Below are 23280 nucleotides of genomic sequence, written 5' to 3'. Positions count from 1 at the left end.
CTTTGCATTTGGATTGTGATTAAATATTTGACACAGCATAGGTTTCTGACACAGAATGAATGTGGTCTAAGAACTTAAAAATTTTAAATTGGACATTCACCTATTATGGTCCAATATCCAAAATCTAAATACATGGTTAAATTCAGCATATCAAAGAACCCCAAGAATTCAATTTTTGATGAAATCAAACCAAGTTTAATTTTGGACCCTTTTGACCTCAATGTGGACAAAGTTGATAACGCGGCCCAAAAATCAAAAATCTAAATACATGGTTAGATTCAGCATATCAAAGAACCCCACATATTCAATTTTTGTTGAAATCAAACAAAGTTTAATTTTGGACCCCGATTTGGACCAACTTGAAAACTAGGCCCATAATCAAAAATCTAAATACATGTTTAGATTCAGCATATCAAAGAACCCTAAGAATTCAATTTTTGTTAAAATCAAACTAAGTTTAATTTTGGACCCCTATGGACCTTAATGTAGACCAATTTGAAAACGGAACCAAAAATTAAGAATCTAAATACATGGTTAGATTCGGCATATCAAAGAACCCCATATATTCAATTTTTGTTGAAATCAAACAAAGTTTAATTTTGGACCCCGATTTGGACCAACTTGAAAACTGGGCCCATAATCAAAAATCTAAATACATGTTTAGATTCAGCATATCAAAGAACCCTAAGAATTCAATTTTTGTTAAAGTCAAACAAAGTTTAATTTTGGACCCTTTGGACCTCAATGTGGACCAATTTAAAAACGGGGCCCAAAATCCAAAAACTTAATACACGGTTAGAATCAGCATATTAAAGAAACCCAAGAATTCAAGAATAAAACCCCATTGAAATTGGTCAAGAAATAAGCAATTTATACGAAGTATCTTCTTTTGCACAATACTGTGCAATTAAATATTTCTTGCTATTGCGCAATACTGAACAATTGACAATTTCTTGCTATTGCGCAATATTGTGCTATTGGATATTTCTTGCTATTGCGCAATACTGTGCAATTGACGATTTCTTGCTATTGCGCAATACTGTGCAATTGAAGATTTCTTGCTATTGTGCAATACTGCACAATTGAAAATTTCTTGCTATTGCACAATACTTATTATATAATAAGTTACACATCCTGTTTGGTGTGTATCTCCTACCATATCATTATTATTTGCTTTTAAATATAAATCAGAAATAACCAACTTAAAATGGAAAATTTTAAAAGAAAAAAAAAAGGAAAAAAAAAAAATCCCCCCCCCCCCAATTTTTTGAACCCCCTTATGATTCATCACCCCCAAACGCAATCCCAGCCTTCCCTTTGTGGAATGGTACCTTGCAGTACAATTTCAGAGAGATCCATACACTTGAACACAAGTTATTGTCTGGAAACTAGAAAAATGTGTTTTTTGGCTCCTTTTTGGCCCCAAATTCCTAAACGTTTAGGGCAATTACCCCCAAACTCAAACCCAGCTTTCCCTTTGTGATATGGAACCTTGTAGTACAATTTCAGAAAGATCCATACACTTACACACAAGTTATTGTCCTGAAACTAGAAAAATGCTTGTTTTTTGCCCTTTTTGGCCCCTAATTCCTAAAATATTGAGACAATTACCCCCAAAATCAATCCCAGCATTCCTTTTGTGATATGGAACCTTGTGGTACAATGTCAGAGAGATCCATACACTAACACACAAGTTATGTCTGGAAGTTACAAAAATGCTTATTTTTGGCCCCTTTTTGGCCCCTAATTCCTTTACTGTTGGTACCATAACCCCCAAAATCAATCCCAACCTTCCTTTTGTGGTATTGAACCTTGTGGTAAAATTTCATAGAGATCCATTCACTTAAACTAAAGTTAGAGTGCGAAAACCAATGTGTCTTCGGACAACGCCGGACGACGCCAGACGACGACGACGACGACGACGACGACGCCAACGTCATACCAATATACGACCACAAAAATTTGTTTGCGGTCGTATAAAAATAAAATACCACATAACAACTGTGACATCTACCTTCATAACACACATGACTTAAAAAAAAATAGTTAGAAAGAAATTTGATGTTATCATTACTGGTTCGTGGAATAAGTTTGAGTTATTTCCCTTTGAACAGAAATATGGGTTAACATAGTACTCTAACAGATATGATTTCAACTAAAAATAGTTCTCTAAAATTAGATATGATGTAACACATTGTATATCTATTTTCAAATTATAATCTAATATATTAAATAGTTCCAAATATGTTTTCTTTCATTTGTCACAAACTAATATAGATCTGCAACTTATCTATCAACTTTATCTACACAATGTAATTTAATGAAATATATCCTTTAATAAAAATAGATTATTATCTAATTAAAAAAAAAATTATATATATAGCATTCAGAAAATTAGTTTATACAGAATAACAAACAAACCTACCACAAAATTCTTCAAACAATTTACCAAAGAAAAGAAAAAATAATCCAAAATGTCATTTATCATTTATACCATGTCTTTTAAAAATCTTTAAAAAAATGAGTTATTTCCCTTTGTACAGAATTGGATTAATTCATCAAAAATTGAATTCTTTGGAAAGGGCTATAAATGAACAACGAGAAAAGCTAAAATCATGAAAATTGAACTTGACCTTCAGAATAATTAATCTTACCAAGCATGAAATTGTATGTCAAATTATCTCTTGAGTATTAATGGCAAATGGACAAACAGACTAACAAATGGACAGAGACCATTAGAATCCCCCGAGCCGTGCAGCAGGGGATTATAATACTGTTTATATTCCATTTAAGATTTGTAATGTGGAAGTGTTGAGTGACCATTTCTAGCTGGTATAATTTTGCAGTGGTAATACAGACATTCTCATGTATTGATAAAATATAATAAAATGCTCCGCTGGGCGCAGCTTGATACGACCACAGAGGTCGAACCCTGAACAGTTGGGGCAAGTATGGACACAACATTCAGGCTTGATACAGCACTGAATTTGGATTGTGATAAAATATTTGACACAGCATAGGTTTCTGACACAGAATGAATGTGGTCTAAGAACTTAAAAAATTTTAATTTACCTATTCAAACCATATCATTTTTATTTGCTTTTATATACAAATCAGAAATAACCAATTTAAAATGGAAAATTTTAAAGGAAAAAAAAAGGAAAAAAAGGAAAAAAAAATCCCTCCCCCAAATTTTTTGAACCCCCTTATGATTCATCACCCCCAAACTCAATCCCAGCCTTCCCTTTCAGAGAGATCCATACACTTGAACACAAGTTATTGTCTGGAAACTAGAAAAATGCTTGTTTTTAGGCCCCTTTTTGGCCCCAAATTCCTAAACGTTTAGGGCAATTACCCCCAAACTCAAACCAAGCTTTCCCTTTGTGATATGGAACCTTGTAGTACAATTTCATAAAGATCCATACACTTACACACAAGTTATTGTCTGAAACTAGAAAAATGCTTGTTTTTTGCCCCTTTTTTGCTCCTAATTCCTAAAATTTTTAAGCAATTATCCCCAAAATCAATCCCAGCCTTCCCTTTGTGGTATGGTACCTTGCAGTACAATTTCAGAGAGATCCATACACTTAAACACAATTTATTGTCTGGAAACTTGAAAAATGCTTATTGTTGGCCCCTTATTCCTAAACGTTTTGGGCAATTACCCCCAAACTCAATTCCAGCTTTCCCTTTGTGATATGGAACCTCTTAGTACAATTTCAGAAAGATCCATACACTTAGACACAAGTTATTTTCATGAAACTAGAAAAATGCTTGTTTTTTGCCCCTTTTTTGGCCCCTAAGTCCTAAAATTTTGAGGCAATTACCCCCAAAATCAATCCCAGCATTCCCTTTGTGATATGGAACCTTGTGGTACAATGTCAGAGAGATCCATACACTAACACACAAGTTATGTCTGGAAGTTACAAAAATGCTTATTTTTGGCCCTGAATTCCTTAACTGTTAGTACCATAACCCCCAAAATCAATCCCAACCTTCCTTTTGTGGCATTGAACCTTATGGTAAAATTTCATAGAGATCCATTCACTTAAACTAAAGTTAGAGTGCGAAAACCAATGTGTCTTCGGACGACAACAACGACGCCATCGTCATACCAATAAACGACAGCAAATTTTTTTTGCGGTCGTATAAAAACACTTCAAAGATACCATGCTTATAATTTTTACACCAGACACATTTTTCATCTACATAAGACTCATCAGTGACACGCTTATCAAAAGATTTGGAAGGCCAAATAAAATACTAAGTTGATGTGCATTAAAAACCTAAAAATTTCAAAAAGTTGTGCCAAATAAGGCTAAGGAATTCTATACCCCAGGGTAGAAAAACCTTGGTGTTTCGAATAATTCAACATTTTATAAACAGTAAATTTACAGAAAAATGAACATTATTCTGGAAAACACATTCCACAATTTATATAGTTTGTTTGATTATTTTCACAATCAATTTATGTGATCCTGATCTAGGAGTATTATTCATGTTTAAACCATAAAATCAAAATATCGTTATCATCGTTACCTGTTCCCTTTCTCACACATATCTCAAATTGAACTGTAAGGTCATTACAGAACTGAGGAACATTTAAGGACAAACGTCATCTTGGACACAATTTGTGGCTATTCACAGAGTGAGTTACATTATAACTTTGTATTTGATGCCTTCAAACCCCTCATCATATATTTGTACTCTTTTATCTGTGATATACTGGAAATTTCACTTTTATATTACAACTTGATTTTGCGGTCAATGGACTGTGCTATTACTTATATTTGACATTTCTTACATTATAACATTAATTCAACACATTGTAAAATTGTATTTCATTTTGTATTTTCAGCTTTTTACCATTTGTTAGATCGGTTTAGGAATAAAGTATCAGCACCTCATAGTCTTTTTTGCCTGAGCCCAATCATCAGTTAAACTTAACGGTCAGGCCATTACAAACATATCAATGATATTTCATGTCAATACGAAATGTCCACCAGCAGTCGCATCAACCCAGTGTTTGTGAAATCTCATCCAATAAACTCATCATAGATACCAGGATTGAAATTTTTTATTTGCGCCAGACGCAGATACCAGGCTAACAATATTTTATGCCAGACACTAGTTTCATCTACATAAGACTCATCAGTGACACTTAATTCAAAACAGTTGGAAGGCCAACCAATACCAAAGTTGAAGTGCTAAATATACATGGAATTGGTTCTGCAACAGGCTTCTATCATGTGAGGGTTTCTAGTTATTTAATAAATATTTCATGATCATATGAGTTCAAAAATAAAGAACTTGACATAAACTTACGTAGAACAAGAGGACACACTTGATCGTCTGCTCTCCTCGAGTCTTGGTGATTTGATTGTAATGGAAGTAACCAATGGTAACTTGGGCATCCCATCTTCTTCTGGTGGCTGAATGAATAATATATAGTTATATACATGTGTTAATAAAAACATATTACATTTTTATATTCTATGGAATGTTAGCTCATGCTATACAAAAAAGCTAAATCTCCAATTTTTGTGAAATAACTGCATGCATCATCTTTTATAGTTAAAGTAATTCTTCCTTTGGTCCTTGAAAAAACATAAACAAAAGAATACAAACAGAATGTATCTATCATAGCAGATATCATTTACAAAAAGACATCCAAGCATTCAAGTACATGTAATAATTCAAACTTCATCAATTGTGCAATCATAATACCTATCTTCTAATAGAGATCTTTGTAACATAAATGGAGAATGTGTCCATGGTACACAGATGATGCCCCCTCTCGCATAAAACATTATAAAGGAGCATTACTCAAGAACGGTAAAAGTGACGCCACCCATATTTGAACTTGATCTGTGTTTTGTGGTAATAAGCATTGTGTAATAGTTTTATAACATATGGTAGAGACAAACTAAAGTTAGAGAACTGAAACTAATTTTGGGAGGTACGTATTTGAACTTGATATCAGAAGAAAGTTCACAATGTTAAACCAAGCTAATAAAAACTTTGATTGGGTTTCTGACGTAAATAAAATAATTTACAGAACAGAACAGAAAATAACTGGCACTGACAATTTAAAGAATAACTCTCTATGGATTCGTAGGGGGTCAATGGCAAACCATATAACTTGTAATATTATATCTGTGAAAAGTTACCCTTACACAAATATATTGTAAGTGTGCTTACAGTTGTCTATTATGTTACGTTCAAAGCTACCTTCAGAACAAAAAAAATCACAGCTAATTAATTATATAGTGTTTTTAAATTTAAAGAAAAGTCTTTTATTTTGAGATAAAGTTGCAAATTATTAAATATATTTCTTTTGAAAAAAACATTCTATTTGCATATCAAGAACATAATTGCTACATGTATTAAAATACCTTAACATTAATTAATTCTGAGAGCTGCACCCTATCTGCCTTGGTTTTTTTGTGTTTGTTTTAAGACTAGCTAGACTAACTTGTAATTGAATAAACTGTTAACACAGAGATATGTCTCACCTATTTGTTATTTTGATAATGCAAATGTTGAAATTAAAACAGTAATCCTTTAACATGTAAGTTATGCAAATATTCAAAGTCAATGAACCATGACTGAAGGTACAGGGCTAAACAATCTCCATGGAAATGAGAGTAGCCAATGCTAATACAACTGCAAACCAAATACCATTGACTTTTCATAAGTCGTTCCCTTAAACAAACCTCAGACACAAACATTAAGTTGTAAATTATGTAAAAGTTTCAAAGTCAGTGAACCATAATTAGGGGTTGGGGTTATATAATCTCCATGGAAATGAAACTTCATACCAAATATCATTGACTTAACATTAGTGGTTCATCTTAAACTGACCTAATCACAAACTTATACATGTAAACTACGCAAAAGTTTCAAAGTCAATAGACCATGACTGAGGGGTAAGGACCAAATATTCTCCATGGAAATGAGATGTGCTAATGCTTATACAACTACATACCAATTATCATTGACCTACCACTAACGGTTCCCCTTAAACTGACCTAATCACAAACTAATACATGAAAACTAAGCAAAAGTTTCAAAGTCAATAGACCATGACTGAGGGGGCAGGGCCAAATAATCTCCATGGAAATGAGATATGCCAATGCTTATACAACTGCACACCAAATATCATTGACCTACCACTAGTGGTTCCCAATAAACTGACCTAATCACAAACTAATACATGTAAACTAAGAAAAGTTTCAAAGTCAATAGTCCTTGACTGAGGGGGCAGGGCCAAATAATCTCCATGGTAATGAGATGTGCCAATGCTAATACAACTGCATACCAAATATCATTGACCTACCACTAGTGGTTCACCATGAACTAGACCTAATCACAAACTGATACATTGTTGACCCCGCCACCGTCGCCACCGACACCGGAAACAGCATACCTATGTCTCGCTTTTTGACTCTGTCAAGTGAGACAATAAACTGTTGACATAAAGATGTGTCTCGTCTGTGTGTAATTTTGATAGTAAAATGGCAATACTTTAACATGTAAACTATGCAAAACATCGGAAGCCAATGAACAATTACAGTAGGGGCAAGTCAAGTACGTTCAATGGAAGTGACATATGCTAGTGCTATTTCAATTGCATACAAATATATCTACCAATGATAATCTTCTTTAAGTTTTATTTATCACTTTAGCCTAAGTAAAAGCTTTTCAATTAGCCAATAACAAAATCAGGTTACCAACCTCATTTTCGTTTTATAACGTTTTTTTTTGACAAAATTTGGAAATTGGAACTTGTAGTTATTTGCGGTGTAATATTTCATAAAAAGTCTATATCTCACAAAAATTGTTTGTTTTGTTAACCTGATTTTTTGTAGAAGTTATATTATTGATATCATTATCTTCTGTAGGACAAATCTATATGAAATATGTTGCTATAAACATTTTCCCACCTTTTTAATGATAAAATATCTATAAATAAATCCAGTATTGTAAAAAATTGACCAATATTTTTCTCTTAGAGAATTTATTAAAATATTCGCAATTGCTTTGGAATACATTGCAGAAAATCTGAAGGCAACAAATTCCAGACAGTGTTTTTTTTCTGTTGGATTGCTGTATACGTATACCCCTCATTCCATTTTATTCATATAAAAAAGAAGCCCATTCCATCAACACATCTGCTTTTCATAGAGAGTAACCACCTCCTCGAAGGTATTTGTTTGTTTGCTTTTTGTGTATATTTCTTCCTTTTTCTTTTTCATTTTTCCTTGATTACTTCTTTTTTATGTGTGTATATATAGCAGGTTTTTTTTATCCTAAAAGGGAAACAAACAAAATATTTTTCCAATTGAGGAACACTTCAACTTTTTGGAAAATATACCTTTCAAAACAAATGTCATTCTACTTCATCTGATCAAAGGGGAATAACTCTCAGAAAACATCTCCAATTTGCAAAGTCACGACGTCATAAACCGTCTACGGCATTATACTGTTGCACTTGAATTTAGGCATAAATAATAGAGGTATTTGTCTTAAAACTGACCTAACCACAAACTTTAACATGCAAACTATGTAAAGCTTTTAAAGTCAATAAAGACCATGACTGAGAGCAGGACCAAATACTTTCAATGAAAATGAGATATGCTAATGCTATTAAAACTACATACCAATATCATTGAATTACCATTAGTGGTTTCCCTTAAACTGACCTAATCACAAACTTCAACATGTAAACTATGATGAATACCCATATCCTTTGTTTTTCTATTATGCTAAGTTTCTAATTAAAAGGCAATGACTGAGGGGGCAGGCCTAAATAATCTCCATGGAAATGAGATGATCTAATAACTATAAAACTAAATACCAATATCATTGAATTACCATTAGTGGTTTCACTCAAACTGTCCTAATCACAAACTTCAACATGTAAACTATGCTAAGTTTCTAATTAAATAGACCATGACCAAGGGGGCAGGCCCAAATAATCTCCTTGGAAATGAGATGTGCAAATTTTTTTCAACTGCATACCAAATACCATAGAAATACCATTAGTGGTTCCCCTTAAACTGACATCATCACAATTTGTTGATGCTGCTGCCTACACAGGAAACTGAAGGCCTATGTCTCATCTTTGTGACTTTCTTGAGGCGAGACAAAAATTTAAGTAGACAAACCAGGTCCGAGTAATTTTGGTTTCAGCCACAGACAGAAACTTATAAAAAATAATATATACCATTAAAACGTTTAAACCCGCTGCAATTGTTTGCACCTGTCCTAAGTCAGGAATCTGATGTTCAGTAGTTGCCGTTTGTTGATGTGGTTCATAAGTGTTTCTCGTTTCTCGTTTTTTATACAGATTAGACCGTTGGTTTTCCCGTTTGAATAGTTTTACACTAGTAATTTTTGGGGCCCTTTATAGCTTGCAAGAGAATAGGTTTACAGGCATGTAAGGTTGCTTGGAAATTTTTTAACAAAATTTATAAAAGCAACCTTAGATAAAACATTTAATTTTAAAGAACCATTGTGAGCACGCTCATGTACCCCCAGCCCCCACATTGTCACTGGGCAAACAAAATCTCACCAGATTCAGAGACTAACACCTACAAAAGTCAACTGATAAACATTTGTTGTGGATATGCACATCTACATATTATGTCTAAATTAACAAGAAAGTTTCAACTTTGTTGTGTGGGGAAAGTTGCATGGGGTATAAAAATAGAATTATCCACTCGAATGAGAATAGGTTCACAGACATGTAAGATTGCTTGGAGGTTTTTTTTTGCAAAATATCCCCTGCCAAAGTAACTGATTAAGATTAGCTCGGATATTTTCTCCAGTATAATATAAGTTCATACATAGTCAGCTGTACATTAACATTAACCAAATACATACTCCTATTAATAACTTTATCTCAAATTCTATAATTCATTTGGAGGAATTCTATTACTACCTCAGTATCAGCTATTTTCTCTTCATGCAGGCTTATACTATCACTAGGTGATATTGGGGACTCAGCTAGACTCATGGCTCCAAGTAACTTCAAGTCAGGAACACTACCAAATTGTGTATGCCCACTACTTCCTGTAGGTGTCAACATTTGTAAAGAGTGTCGTCTGCTGTCAGGCAAAGTGAAGAAATCATTATCCTGAAATCACAATACTTTAATTTATCATTTTTGACTGAAGTTCAGATTGGTGTTAAGCAGTTTGTATCTCAAGGAAGGCATTCTGACTAACTATTTTTTCATGAATTGTGATGTGTTGATCAAAGATTATTTGATTATATCAGATTGTCCAATTTAACACAGACTAATTCCATAAGCAATAAGATCATTTAATATTAATCCAGTCAATCTGTTATCTTTAGTCAGTGATTTACTGTTCCCACATGTTTAAAGGGGAGATATTTTTAATTGTCTCTGATTTCAGAGACATACACATAAACATTGAAACAGTTTACATAAACATAATAAATTTGAAACAGTTTACATAAACATTGAAACAGTTTATGTAATATAAATATGTGCCAATCAGAGTTAGAAAGATTTCTTAGCTAAATGTATCTGCAGACCCCAAAAAAAAAAATTTGAACTATTTGAAGCCTGTGTTGCTCACCATGACTATATCTACTGTCAACAAATGGCAGTTCTCAAACCCCTTTTTAAAACTATACACCTTATCGCTATTCCTGCTTGACCCGAGAATCTGCCTCGCTTGAACTTTTGACGTCATACAACAATCACTTTTCCATTGTGGCGTCAGATATTTTCTATTATGACGTCAAAATTTAAGGGAACTTTTGTGATGTCCAGTAATGGCGGACAAATAGCGATAAGGTGTATTAATAACACTCAGAGCAAAGTTTTAATTTAAATCAAATCTTATTTCAGTTTTGACTGTGGTTTCAGGAGAAGGTAATGTTGAACATGGGATGCACCTGTGTAACATTACAATCAAAATTAAATGTAGATTGTATTTTGCATGACTCCAATTTAGATAAAAATTGACATTTCTGTTGATGTGGCTTGCTAGGAAATTAATTAAAACCACTCTTAAAGTTAGTCTTCTAGTATTTGTACACTTTTAAATCCTTAAACAGTTGGTTTTCAATAACATTTCGCCTCATTGCTAATGCTAGGTGAAAAAATACAGTCCTATTTTGACCGAAGCGATATGAACATTCCATATGGGAGTTATTTCCCCTTATGCATTTGTTATTAGTGATATGCATTTCTATCTTGTAAACCATAAGTGATAGATACCTAAGGATCTTTTGATTTGAGGTCCTTGATCCAAAAAAAAGAAAATTTAGGGGCCAGCTGAAGGACGCCTCCGGGTGCGGGAATTTCTCGCTGCATTGAAGACCTGTTGGTGGCCTTCTGCTGTTGTCTGTTCTGTGGTCGGGTTGTTGTCTCATTGACACGTTCCCCATTTCCATTCTCAATTTTAAGGTCAGAGGTCAAGGTCATATTTTAAATGTTGATTTTGGCTTATTTTCACTTCTTTTCAAAAACCGTATAAGATATCGACAAGATATTTTTACTAAATTGTAAGTTGCGACATGTCGTAACACATAAATTTTGGTTGAAATGGTACGCCAACATTAAATTGGAGTTTTCTCCCCTCTTATGTTAAAAATTAGGCGTAAAGTGATATAACTCATTAACCATATATAATTAAGACCTATGGTCTTTTGATTTGAAGCCCTCGGTTTATGACCTTGAAATTGAGCTAAAGGTCATAGGTAAATTTGACGTTCTAGATTTTGACCTTTGCTTTTTCCTCGTTAGTATACGTGATAAAGCCATAGGACTTTTTGCATTACGTTGCAAGCCACTTGACCATGGAAAAGCCAACCGGAAGTGACCTTGTGTAAACCGGAAGTAGCTATTTTTTGTACTTATTTAATGTAAAAGTATATTAAACCATATATTTTTGGAATCAGTATCAAGTAAACTATCAAATAAAACCGGAAGTGACATCTTTCAAACCGGAAGTAACAATTTATCTCCCTTATTTTGAAAAAAATGTATAGAAATCATGTATTTTTGGAATCAGTGTACAATAAACTATCATTAAACGCTGAATATGATATTTTACACCAAATTTTAATAGTTCTATTTCAAAATAGATCTTTATGAGTGGAAAGACCTTCAATTGTTCTCTGAACAATTGGTTTTTAATTATTATTTATTTTTTTTTTCTTCTTCCGCCACTTTTATTTCTTGCGTATAAATTTTGTTTCGCAAGATGTCGCTTAGATGTTTGGTATATGATATCGAACAGTTTATGCGCCTTTGAAATTTACCCTGCTTAACCGAATACTTTTCTTTGTAGGAGTTATCTCCCCGAACACTGTTTTCCTTGTGACTGTATCTCCTCAGTAACCGTAAAATAAAACGACAAATATATTTTACCAAATTGCTTGTTATATCCTCAGAATGTTTTGTCCAATTTTGACCGAAGCGATACGATAACTCCATATGAGAGTTATTTCCCCTTTTGTATTTTAAAAAAGGAATATATAAATGTATAGCATGAATGGTCAGTGATAGATACCTAAGGTATATTGATTTGAGGTCTTTGGTTCATTCAAATGAAATTGAGGCCAAGGTCAAAGGTCAAGGTCATATTCTAAATTTTGACTTTTCCTTGTTATTTGATTTCCTCTGTCACTTTTAAAGATATATATAAAAGAACTAGTGCAAAATGTTTGCCTAATTGTGATTGAGATATGATACATTTGGTCTGAAACAATCCAATGACATCTTATAGGAGTTATTGTCCCTGAAATGGTTAAATTTAAGGGTAATTGATTACTCCTCCTATTTGGTACATGATAAAGCCATAGGGTCTTTTGCAAAATGTTGGGTGACATATGACCTTGAAAACTATCAACCGGAAGTGACCTTAAGTAAACCGGAAGTAGCCATTTTTGCACTTATTTCATGAAAAAAATACATGGAAACTATATTTTTTTAAATACCAATACAGAAACCTATCATTTGAGACCGGAAGTGACCTTGATTTAACCGGAAGTACCTAATATCTTCCTTCTTACAGGCAAACATATATAGAAACCATATATTTTTGGAATCAGTGTGAATAAAGCTATCATATTAGAATGAATATGACATTATTTAAACCGGAAGTAGCAAATTATCTCCCTTATTTCAGGCAAAAATATAAAGAACCCATATATTTATTGAATCACCATGAAAAAATCTATGCTTGGGCGCCAATAATACCTTTGAGTAAGCCGGAAGTAGCTTCTTATCAATCATTTAGAAAATTGATGTGGAAAGACCTTCAATTGTTCTCTGATCAATTGGTTTTTAATTTTTTTAAATATTTGTTTTTGAAAAAGCTCTCATGGCAATATAGCCTTTTAAAGCTGATAAGGCATAGAAAAAGAGTCTCTCTATCAACATGATCAACTTAAGTTTCTTAAAAAAACATACTGAACTATTAGTTCGGTCAAGAAAGACAACTCGTACTCAAAAAAGGGAGGTAACTCAATGTTCTTATAAAGGGAAACGAGTTTATCAGTATTTCCGAGGAACATGTTGATTTTTGCACGCCAACTTGTACATAAATAATTAAATATCGGATCACAACAGGTTTTGAATGTTTGATGATCGATATCCACGCTTTAATCCAATAGTATAATAATTTGTAACTTAATAGGAAACCGAGTTTAGAATCAAATTAGAATTATTAGGGTTTTAATATAATAATTTTAATTAGTTTTTATTATACATTTTTATATATGCGTATCTATTGAAAAAAATTCTTTCTTAATCTTTGAATATTTTTCTAAACATGCAAATTCTGTTAAGAAAAATAGAAGTATTTGATTTTATAAGACAAAAGAAAAAAAAAACAGAGAAAAGAAAAAAAAAAAGAAATCTGCCCACCTAAAATACTGAATTTTGCCATGTCTGGTTGAATGACTATATATATTTTGATTCTCATACAGACAATGCATTACATCGGTACAGAGAAAAATTATAAACTCATATTAACTCAATTTAACTATTAACGAACTTAGTGAAATGTTTGATTCTTTTTTCATCTTTGAACTTCAAGATGGCGAAATGCATCTAAGTTTAAAATAGAGAACGATTTAAAACAAAATTGATTTCACTTCTTCAATACATGTGGTATACATAACTTTAGCCACTAATAATAAATAAAAAGTATTATGTAATCAAATTTGGTTAAATATCTATTTCAAATTTATGATCTTTTATATGTAAAGGTAGTAAGATAAACATAAATAATTTAACAGAATTAACACCTTTATGTTATTGCTTCGAAAATGATGATGTCCTACTGATTTTATGGCCATCATACTCATACTTATATTCCTTAGTTTTAAGAAGACACATTTAACCAATTAATTGTATGGTGTGTTATAACTTTGGATATCAAAATAAAGGTAAATACAGAAAAGCGTTATGGACGCATCAAAATCATTAAAGAAGTGATATTGTCAATGTTAGACATGAATCCCAAAGTTTTTCATTTGGAAAAGTTTTTTTTCTAATTTCATTTTACATTTTAGCAGATATAATAAGTACAAGTTGATCCGAAAGACTGTGTCATGACTAAACAATTGCAGAGATTGTTTAAACACTCATTTTTTTTAGTTAGGCTAAATTCCTTTATAGAAGTTAAGCGGAACTTAACCTTTTTTCGCTTATATTTCAATATCTCAACATCTCGGGTAACTTTTCCCGTTTGTGCATCCAGATAGTACCACCGTATCCTATAACTATTTTCTTGACTTAAAACACTCAGTATGTCCACATTCTATGACAACCACTAGCTCGTAGTCTTTATTCAATACCGTTTCAATTCAACTCTTTTTCTAACCTTCAGCGCACCCATCGCACATTCTTTGAAAGATCATGTTAAGCGTTTAGTGATGCTATTGATTTATTCAGTCGGTTGTCCATTGAATTAATACAAGCTTCCCATGAAGGGTTGAGACATAAAAAAGAATGAACAATTTTAGTGTGAATGCGCCTTGAAATACAAATGAGAAATTTTTTACATTCTACTGCAAAGTTTTCGGCATCTTAAGGTGCAAACGATTAATTTTATATCATGCGCGGATATGATTGACGGTTTTGCTTGGCGTCGAGTGACAAATAGTTCATGCATATTCGGAACGAGAACAAATCAGCAATAATTCAATAAGCATGATAAGAGGAACGACTAGGAAGAATACGATGAAGAACAGAAATTTCGAATGCAACTCGAAAATGAATTTTTTGCCATCAAACCCCTGAAAGAGTTGTTGCAAGGGTATATATATATATATGTGCTAACGTAAAGGAGATGTGGCATCGGACGTGGCTGCGTGTTTATACATTCAGCACAATGAAGCGAATATAAATAAGAAGATGTGGTATGAGTGCCAATGAGACAACTCTATAACCAAGTTAAAATTTGTAAAATAAAAAATTATAGGTCAAAGTATGGCCTTCAACATGGAGCCTTGGCTTACACTGAACAGCAAGCTATAAAGAATACCCATTTACTGCCAGATGGAAGAAGTCCATATATGTTATACTCCATTGCTTGGGATAATTTTTATACTGGATATGATAAATTAACTAGCCACACACTGGCACAAAAGTCTTGTCCATGCAAAATCATGATTTGTAGAATATTTGTCATACAATAATGGAATTTTCCAATGTACTTTAAAGCAATAGCTTTAAACATTAGCTTGGTTAAAAAAAGGGACATGTCGGTGAAAAGAGAACCATAATTATTTCTAATGGGATTGCATATGGTCTCAGTTGAAAATAAAACGTCAACCTAACATAATAATAAAAAACATTTGGTCAATAAAAAAAAATCAAACATCATGTCAGTTTCACAGTTTCAACATTTTTGTCGAATTAAGAGTTTTTTTAAAATATGATTTGTCCGTTCCTAAAGCAAGACATTTGTTTTTACTATGGCCTCTTAAAAAAAGATGGACTTATAAGTCTACTTAGACTTTAAATTGATAATGAGGAATACGTGTGTGTATCTTTTATTTGACCATAGATGTATAAACATCTATGATTTGACACAGTAGATGTAAACCTCCATGCATGTTGTGAGACTTTATGATTTCGGTCGTTGTGTAATCAAGTAACAATCCATTATGCGATTTATTTTAATTAAAACTTTTCAAAATATGTTACAGTTTCGAGTATTTTTTATTTATTTTCATATTCGTTTTAATTAATCATTTTATAATTATGTTTATTTCTAAAGGAATATATGTAACGGATCTCCGTGAACTATGACAAAGTATTAAGTAAACACGGGGTATTTTCCAAATACATGTAGCTAACTTAGCCAAATCAAAAACTCGTCAAAGATAAAACTCTGAAAGATTTCAACTTGAAATGATAAGAAAAGTGTGAGAAATTAATAATATATATACGGTCAGATTACACGCATCACTCCCTGTGGAGAACAGTCTTAATTAGCTACTTGAATCACACAAATCAATGTTGGTATCCCGGGGTGTGTAGGTTTATGCAGTACATGTAGTTGAAAAAGTTAATTCGTAAATATTTTTGTTAAAAACATATTTTAAACTTTATCATAGTATTGGGAAGTTTATGTGTTTTTCAGGGAAGATATTATTGTTAGTTAGCTTATGGTTATGGAAAAATTATGGAATAATAATTAATAGTATTGAAATTTTAAAAATTAAAAAAAATCATGTCATTTGTTGTGTTAAAAATATAGCTGGTGCAACCAAAGAACCTAATCCAATTGATGTTTTATATGGTTACGATATATGGAATAACGATGAAGATTCTTCTTTTATGTCATAAATCCGAAGGATTTTAATTTCCACATGCATCCGCTACAATAACACCAGTCTAACCTAATAATAATACGTGTGTATTTTGTCAAAGATTTTCTTTGAAACTTTTAGCAAATTTATTTTTGTCATAATAATGAAAAATATATTAAGATTGTTAATTGTTGGAAGTTCACTTTTCAACATAATGATTCCATTGTATACTTCATCCTCTCTAATGATTGAAAAGTGGAAAACACAAAAAAAAAAACAAAAACATATACCTTGTGTATTGCAAGTATTGCTACTTTAATGTAGAGTAAACATGTATACATTCACAATTATATTGTTTATCAAAGTCTTAAGGGATATAATCATACCGATTCATAAAAGTATAAGTGTTTGCCGATGACTTCTTAACCAAGCATGTAAAATTCTCTATTCCATGACAAATTAAAGAATTTTCAATTTTCAACCATAAAAAGACGGGAGAATTACAAAAGTTAATTTTTAGGCAAAAATATCATTTTATTTCCCTGTCTTTGGAGATTATAACAATATCGACGACAAAATAAGAAAATAACGAATACTATTTGTTATTGAAACAAATAGATGTCAGGGGTTCGCAAAACAATGCCTTCTCTGTATACATTAAACGGGCTACTTCGCTATTTATGGTAGCAAATTTTAAATCAAAAGTGACGGATGTTTAAAATATCTTATTTTCATAAAATTTACATCATTACACAGTTTAAACCTTTAATAAACTTTATTTAACGGCGCGAAGAAGATATTCAAAAGTTAATATAAAGTAATACGGGTATAAAAACTATTTGCCCATACAAATCTATAGTAAAATTAATCGCCGTCTGTGGACAATTACTAGCGCATGCGCATTAAAGACCGAACGAATTCTTGTACATGAATACAAAAAGGGTAAAAATATTCATTTTAAGGCAATAACTCGAATAATGGGTCATTTGACGATTTCTGCAAATTTGGCTTATATTGTTCTGGTCATTTTTACTGTTCAAAAGGAGTAGGTTCAATAAGGCCCTAATATGTCCACCTATTTCTAGCTATTTCAAATCAGGATTTATTGACCATTATCATAAGAAATCATAGTTAACACAATAACAAGATAGGAAATAGGTCTCTTTGTGGAAAATTTACATGTCAGCTTTCTTTTCATGACTTCACAAATGCAAAACAACTTTAAACTTTCCTCGAAATTCATGAAAACAGGCCATTACTTCCATTGGTTTTTAGGACCGGAAACCTGCAGTTTCAATAAATGTTTTCAAGATAATAGGCAAAAATGAAGAAAAATAAATATGGATAGTGTCCACATGTGGACACAGTTGATGCCCCCGCTTGCATATCATATAGTTATAAAGGGACATAACTGAAGAACAGTAAAAGTGACGCTACCCAAATTTGAACTTGATCTGAGTTTTGTGGTAATAAGCATTGTGTGTAAGTCTCATAAAATTTGGTTGAGGCTAACTTAAGTAGAGAACAGAAACTAAAAATTCAGCAATTTTTCTATTTGTAAACACGCATAACTCTAGAACGGTTGTGTATAAGTTTTATAACATTTGGTTGAGACAAACTAAAGTTAGAGAACGGAAACAAAAAATTCAGCAATTTTTATGTTTATAAAGGGACATAACTCAAGAATGGTAAAAGTGTTGTCACCAAATTTCGTACTTAATCTGTATTATGTAGTAATAAGCATTTTGTACAAGTTTCATAACATTTGGTTGAGGCAAACTAAAGTTAGAAGACGGAAACAAAAAATTTGTACTTGATCTTAGTTTTGTTGTAATGAATATTGTGTATAGGTTTCATAATGTTTGGTTGGGGCAAACTTAAGTTACAGAATGGAAACTAAAAATTTTGCAATCTTTCGATTTATAAAGGGGCATAACTCAATAATGGTTAAAGTGACACTACCCAAATTCAACTTGATCTGTGTTTTATCAGTGGAAGTCAAAATTAAACATTGCATTGTATAAAGCATTGATTGTAGTTGATTCAACTATAATCATGGACAAAGGAAGATAACTCCAATTCTAATAAAATGCTCCGCCGGGCGCAGCTTGATACGACCGCAGAGGTCGAACCCTGAATAGTTGGGGCAAGTATGGACACAACATTCAAGCTTGATACAGCACTTAATTTGGATTGTGATTAAATATTTGACACAGCATAGGTTTCTGACACAGAATGAATGTGGTCTAAGAACACCTATTCAAACAATATCATTATTATTTGCTTTTATATATAAATCAGAAATAACCAATCTAAAATGGAAAATTTTAAAGAAAAAAAAGGAAAAAAAAATCCCCCCCAAAATTTTTGAACCCCCTTATGATTCATCACCCCAATCTCAATCCCAGCCTTCCCTTTGTGGTATGGTACCTTGCAGTACAATTTCAGAGAGATCCATACACTTGAACACAAGTTATTGTCTGGAAACTAGAAAAATGCTTGTTTTTTGGCCCCTTTTTGGCCCCAAATTCCTAAACATTTAGGGCAATTACCCCCAAACTCAAACCCAGCTTTCCCTTTGTGATATGGAACCTTGAAGTACAATTTCATAAAGATCCATAGACTTACACACAAGTTATTGTCATGAAACTAGAAAAATGCTTGTTTTTTGCCCCTTTTTTGGCCCCTAATTCCTAAACGTTTTGGGCAATTACCCCCAAACTCAATTCCAGCTTTCCCTTTGTGATATGGAACCTTGTAGTACAATTTCAGAAAGATCCATACACTTACACACAAGTTATTGTCATGAAACTAGAAAAATGCTTGTTTTTTGCCCCTTTTTTTGCCCCTAATTCCTAAAATTTGGAGGCAATTACCCCCAAATCAATCCCAGCATTCCCTTTGTGATATGGGACCATGTGGTACAATGTCAGAGAGATCCATACACTAACACACAAGTTATGTCTGGAAGTTACAAAAATGCTTATTTTTGGCCCCTTTTTGGCCCCTAATTCCTTAACTGTTGGTACCATAACCCCTAAAATCAATCCCAACCTTCCTTTTGTGGTATTGAACCTTGTGGTAAAATTTTATAGAGATCCATTCACTTAAACTAAAGTTAGAGTGCGAAAACCAATGTGTCTTCGGACAACGACGCCAACGTCATACCAATATACGACCACAAAAATTTTTTTGCGGTCGTATAAAAAAGGATAAATCTGAAACAGCATCACACAGTATAGAATGTTCATATGAAGACTGATAACAATAGAGGGCATGCATCGACAAGAGATATCTTTTAACATTATGCTAGTTATAATAACATTTTACACATATGATTTGAAAGTTTATTTTGTTTCCTAGGCCTAAACTTTGTTTAAATCCAGGCAATTTTGTCAAATTTCATCAAATCTCTACTTTTGGCCTATTTGGGTTGTACATTAAAACACTTTATAAGAAAATCTGCACAAAAATATTACTATTTCACTTTCTTATGTGTCTTTTCATTAACTTGAAACATTTTCTATTTTCAAACTATGGACTTATTATTTGGGTCCAAATATGGCCCATACCAAACTTACTCCTTTTCTCTTTATCTATTATACTTTACAAGATAACAACCAAAAAAATTGAAATTTGCAATAATTAGACATTTAAGGGATAACAACTCTTTAATTTTCTTATTTTTCTGAAAATTGCATAGAAAAATAGAAATTGACCTGATGATCATTTTAATCCAGGCCAGTTTTGCTTTTACTTGTTTTAGCTTTTGTCTTAAAGGCCAGAAACTGTGAAATTCAAAAAATAAAATCACATTCCAGAGGCAATCACTCAAACATCTGATTTTTATGAAAGGTTTACAGGAGATAGACCTTGACCTGCTGTTCATTATTCCCTGGTCATTTTTGCTCTTATTGGATTAGCATTTGAGATATAAGCCAAAAACTGCATTTTACCCCTATGTTCTTAGCTACAATGGCCATGTTTGTTTATGGATCAAATCACCTGATACAATTTTTATACTAGACTCCATAAGGAATATTCTGGTACAGTTTGATATTATATTGCCCGCAGTGGTTTCAGAGGATGCGATGTTTTTAAAAGTTTTGATGACAGACAACAACAGAGGCCAAGTGATGACAAAATCTTACAGGGCCATTTAGAACACTCACTGCTGAGCTTAAAACTTGTTAATTGTCACAGTCTCAGTTTCTCAACTCACCAGTGACATTTTACATCTGTCATAGATCATACATGTTAACACATGTCAAACTGATATTATTACAGGTTTTGTCTCACGTTCCTGGCTTTTACACCTTCTACTAGATGTGAGTATTGTATGATGTGACAGACATAGCATGCATAGCAGAATATGAACATTGGTATACTTTAATATCATATCCCCCTTCCATTGGTATACTTCAATATCATACCCCCTTCCATTGGTATATTTCAATATCATACACCCACATGCACATTTATATAAAAGTAAAGTGTAAGTCATAAATATAAAAAAGAAGATGTGGTATGATTGCAAATGAGACAACTCTTCACAAGAGACCAAATGACACAGAAATTAACAACTATAGGTCACCGTACGGCCTTCAACAATGAGCAATGATTCAATATAAGAATAAGAAGATGTGGTATGATTGCCAATGAGACAACTCTCCACAAGAGATCAAATGCTGTCAGCATAAAAGTGTAATATTGACTGTAAAAAGTGAGTCAGAGTGTGCACATCTAAATTGACTTTGTGCCAAAATTTAGAGAACTAATCATAGAGATATCTTTCCTGTATAGTCATTCAGGATTCTATTCAAGCTAATAACAATCAAATGTGCAATTCTACAATTAACACCATTTTCTGTTTGGAATGCTTTATTCAACTAACTGACGTATAATCAATGAACTGTTTTCAGACTTTCGGTCTTTGAAGTTTTAGATCTAAAGGCTTATATTCAGTGTAAATTAATGAATAATAAAGTGCTGCGTCATGAGCGCATGATACGCTTTGTTGCCCTTTTAGCTCATCTTTATACATTAAATGAATTTATAATATCCACTAGAAATACTGGGAGCATTTCTCAAATAGACCCCCCCTCCCGAAAAAAAATAAATGGGGAATGTGCCCATGGGACACAGATGATGCCCCAGCTTGCATATCATATAAAGTTATAAAGGGACATAACTGAAGAACAGTAAAAGTGATGCTACCCAAACTTGTTATTGATCTGAGTTTTGTAGTAATAAGTATTGTGTATAAGTTTTATAACATTTGGTTGAGGCAAACTTAAGTTTGAGAACGGAAACAAAAAATTCAGCAATTTTTCCATTTGTAAAGGGGCATAACTCTAGTACAGTAAAAGTGACACCACCAAAAATCACACTTGATCTGTATTTTGTGGTAATAAGCATTGTGTATAATTTTCATAACATTCATTTTAGGCAAACTTAAGTTAGAGAACAGAAACGAAAAATTCAGCAATTTTTCCTTTTGTAAAGGGGCATAACTCTAGAACAGTTAAAGTGACACCACCAAAATTCAAACTTGATCTGTATTTTGTGGTAATAAGCATTGTGTATAAGTTTCATAACATTTGGTTGAGGCAAACTAAAGTTAGAGAACGAAAACGAAAAATTCAGCAATTTTTCCTTTTGTAAAGGGGCATAACTCTAGAACAGTAAAAGTGACACCACCAAAATTCAATCTTGATCTGTGTTTTGTGGTAATAAGCATTGTGTATAAGTTTCATAACATTTGGTTGAGGCAAACTTAAGTTAGAGAAGGGAAACGAAAAATTCAGCAATTTTTCCATTTGTAAAGGGGCATAACTCTAGACCGTTTAAATTGACACCACCAAAATTCAAACTTGATCTGTATTTTGTGGTAATAAGCATTGTGTATAAGTTTCATAACATTTTGTAGAGGCAAACTAAAGTTAGAGAACGGAAACCAACTTTGGGACGTACAGACGGACAAGGTTAAAACTTAATGCCCCCTCCGCTACAGCGGGGGCATAAAAAAGACATGCACACATAGTGGTACCCATTAGCACAAAACATGATTAATTAGGCACTATTAAGGCCACCTCAAGTTTAACTAAGTTTGTGGCCACGATTATTGAACAAATTAAATTCCATAACTGTTCAAAATTGTGACAAATGGACAGTTTTAGATGTTCAGCAAATAAAGTTCCATAAATCTGCAATGTCAAATCAGAAATATATAAAAAAACAAAAGGGAGCTTATTTCAATAGATATAAACAAGTCACCAGAGTTTCATGAAAACTGCTCACAGCATTTTCGAGTTATTGTCTGAAAACTGGAACCCCCCCTTTTTTATGAATAAAGTCGCAATACTTCAAAATGTAAAATCAGAAATTAAAAAAAATCGAAATGGAACTTATGTCAATATATATAAACAATTCACCATATTTAAGTGAAAATTGCTCAAAGCATTTTCGAGT

The 23280-nt window shown here is 32.6% G+C and overlaps 1 protein-coding gene and 1 long non-coding RNA gene across 3 annotated transcripts in view; one reads left to right on the top strand and one right to left on the bottom strand.

Annotated features, from left to right (window-relative positions):
- The window catches only part of LOC127716465 (protein furry homolog), a 631222-nt gene that overhangs the window by 82238 nt on the left and 525704 nt on the right, over window positions 1-23280 (bottom strand). For both annotated transcript variants that reach the window (XM_052222678.1, XM_052222679.1), the window contains 2 exons: window positions 9947-10141; window positions 5326-5432 (listed from right to left, as the gene is read on the bottom strand). In XM_052222678.1, the coding sequence (XP_052078638.1) occupies window positions 5326-5432; window positions 9947-10141 (302 nt within the window). The remainder of the gene's footprint in view (window positions 1-5325; window positions 5433-9946; window positions 10142-23280) is intronic.
- Window positions 2810-23280, top strand: part of LOC127716526 (uncharacterized) — a 331247-nt gene continuing 310776 nt past the window's right edge. Inside the window, exon 1 of the long non-coding RNA XR_007988977.1 lies at window positions 2810-2924. This is a non-coding gene — a long non-coding RNA (uncharacterized LOC127716526). The remainder of the gene's footprint in view (window positions 2925-23280) is intronic.

The sequence above is a fragment of the Mytilus californianus genome, unplaced genomic scaffold (genome assembly GCF_021869535.1).
Source record: "Mytilus californianus isolate M0D057914Y unplaced genomic scaffold, xbMytCali1.0.p SCAF_9, whole genome shotgun sequence".
NCBI classification, from domain to species: domain Eukaryota; kingdom Metazoa; phylum Mollusca; class Bivalvia; order Mytilida; family Mytilidae; genus Mytilus; species Mytilus californianus.
The sequence above is the reverse complement of the archived record's forward strand: the minus strand, read 5'-3'. Positions and strand labels throughout refer to the sequence as shown.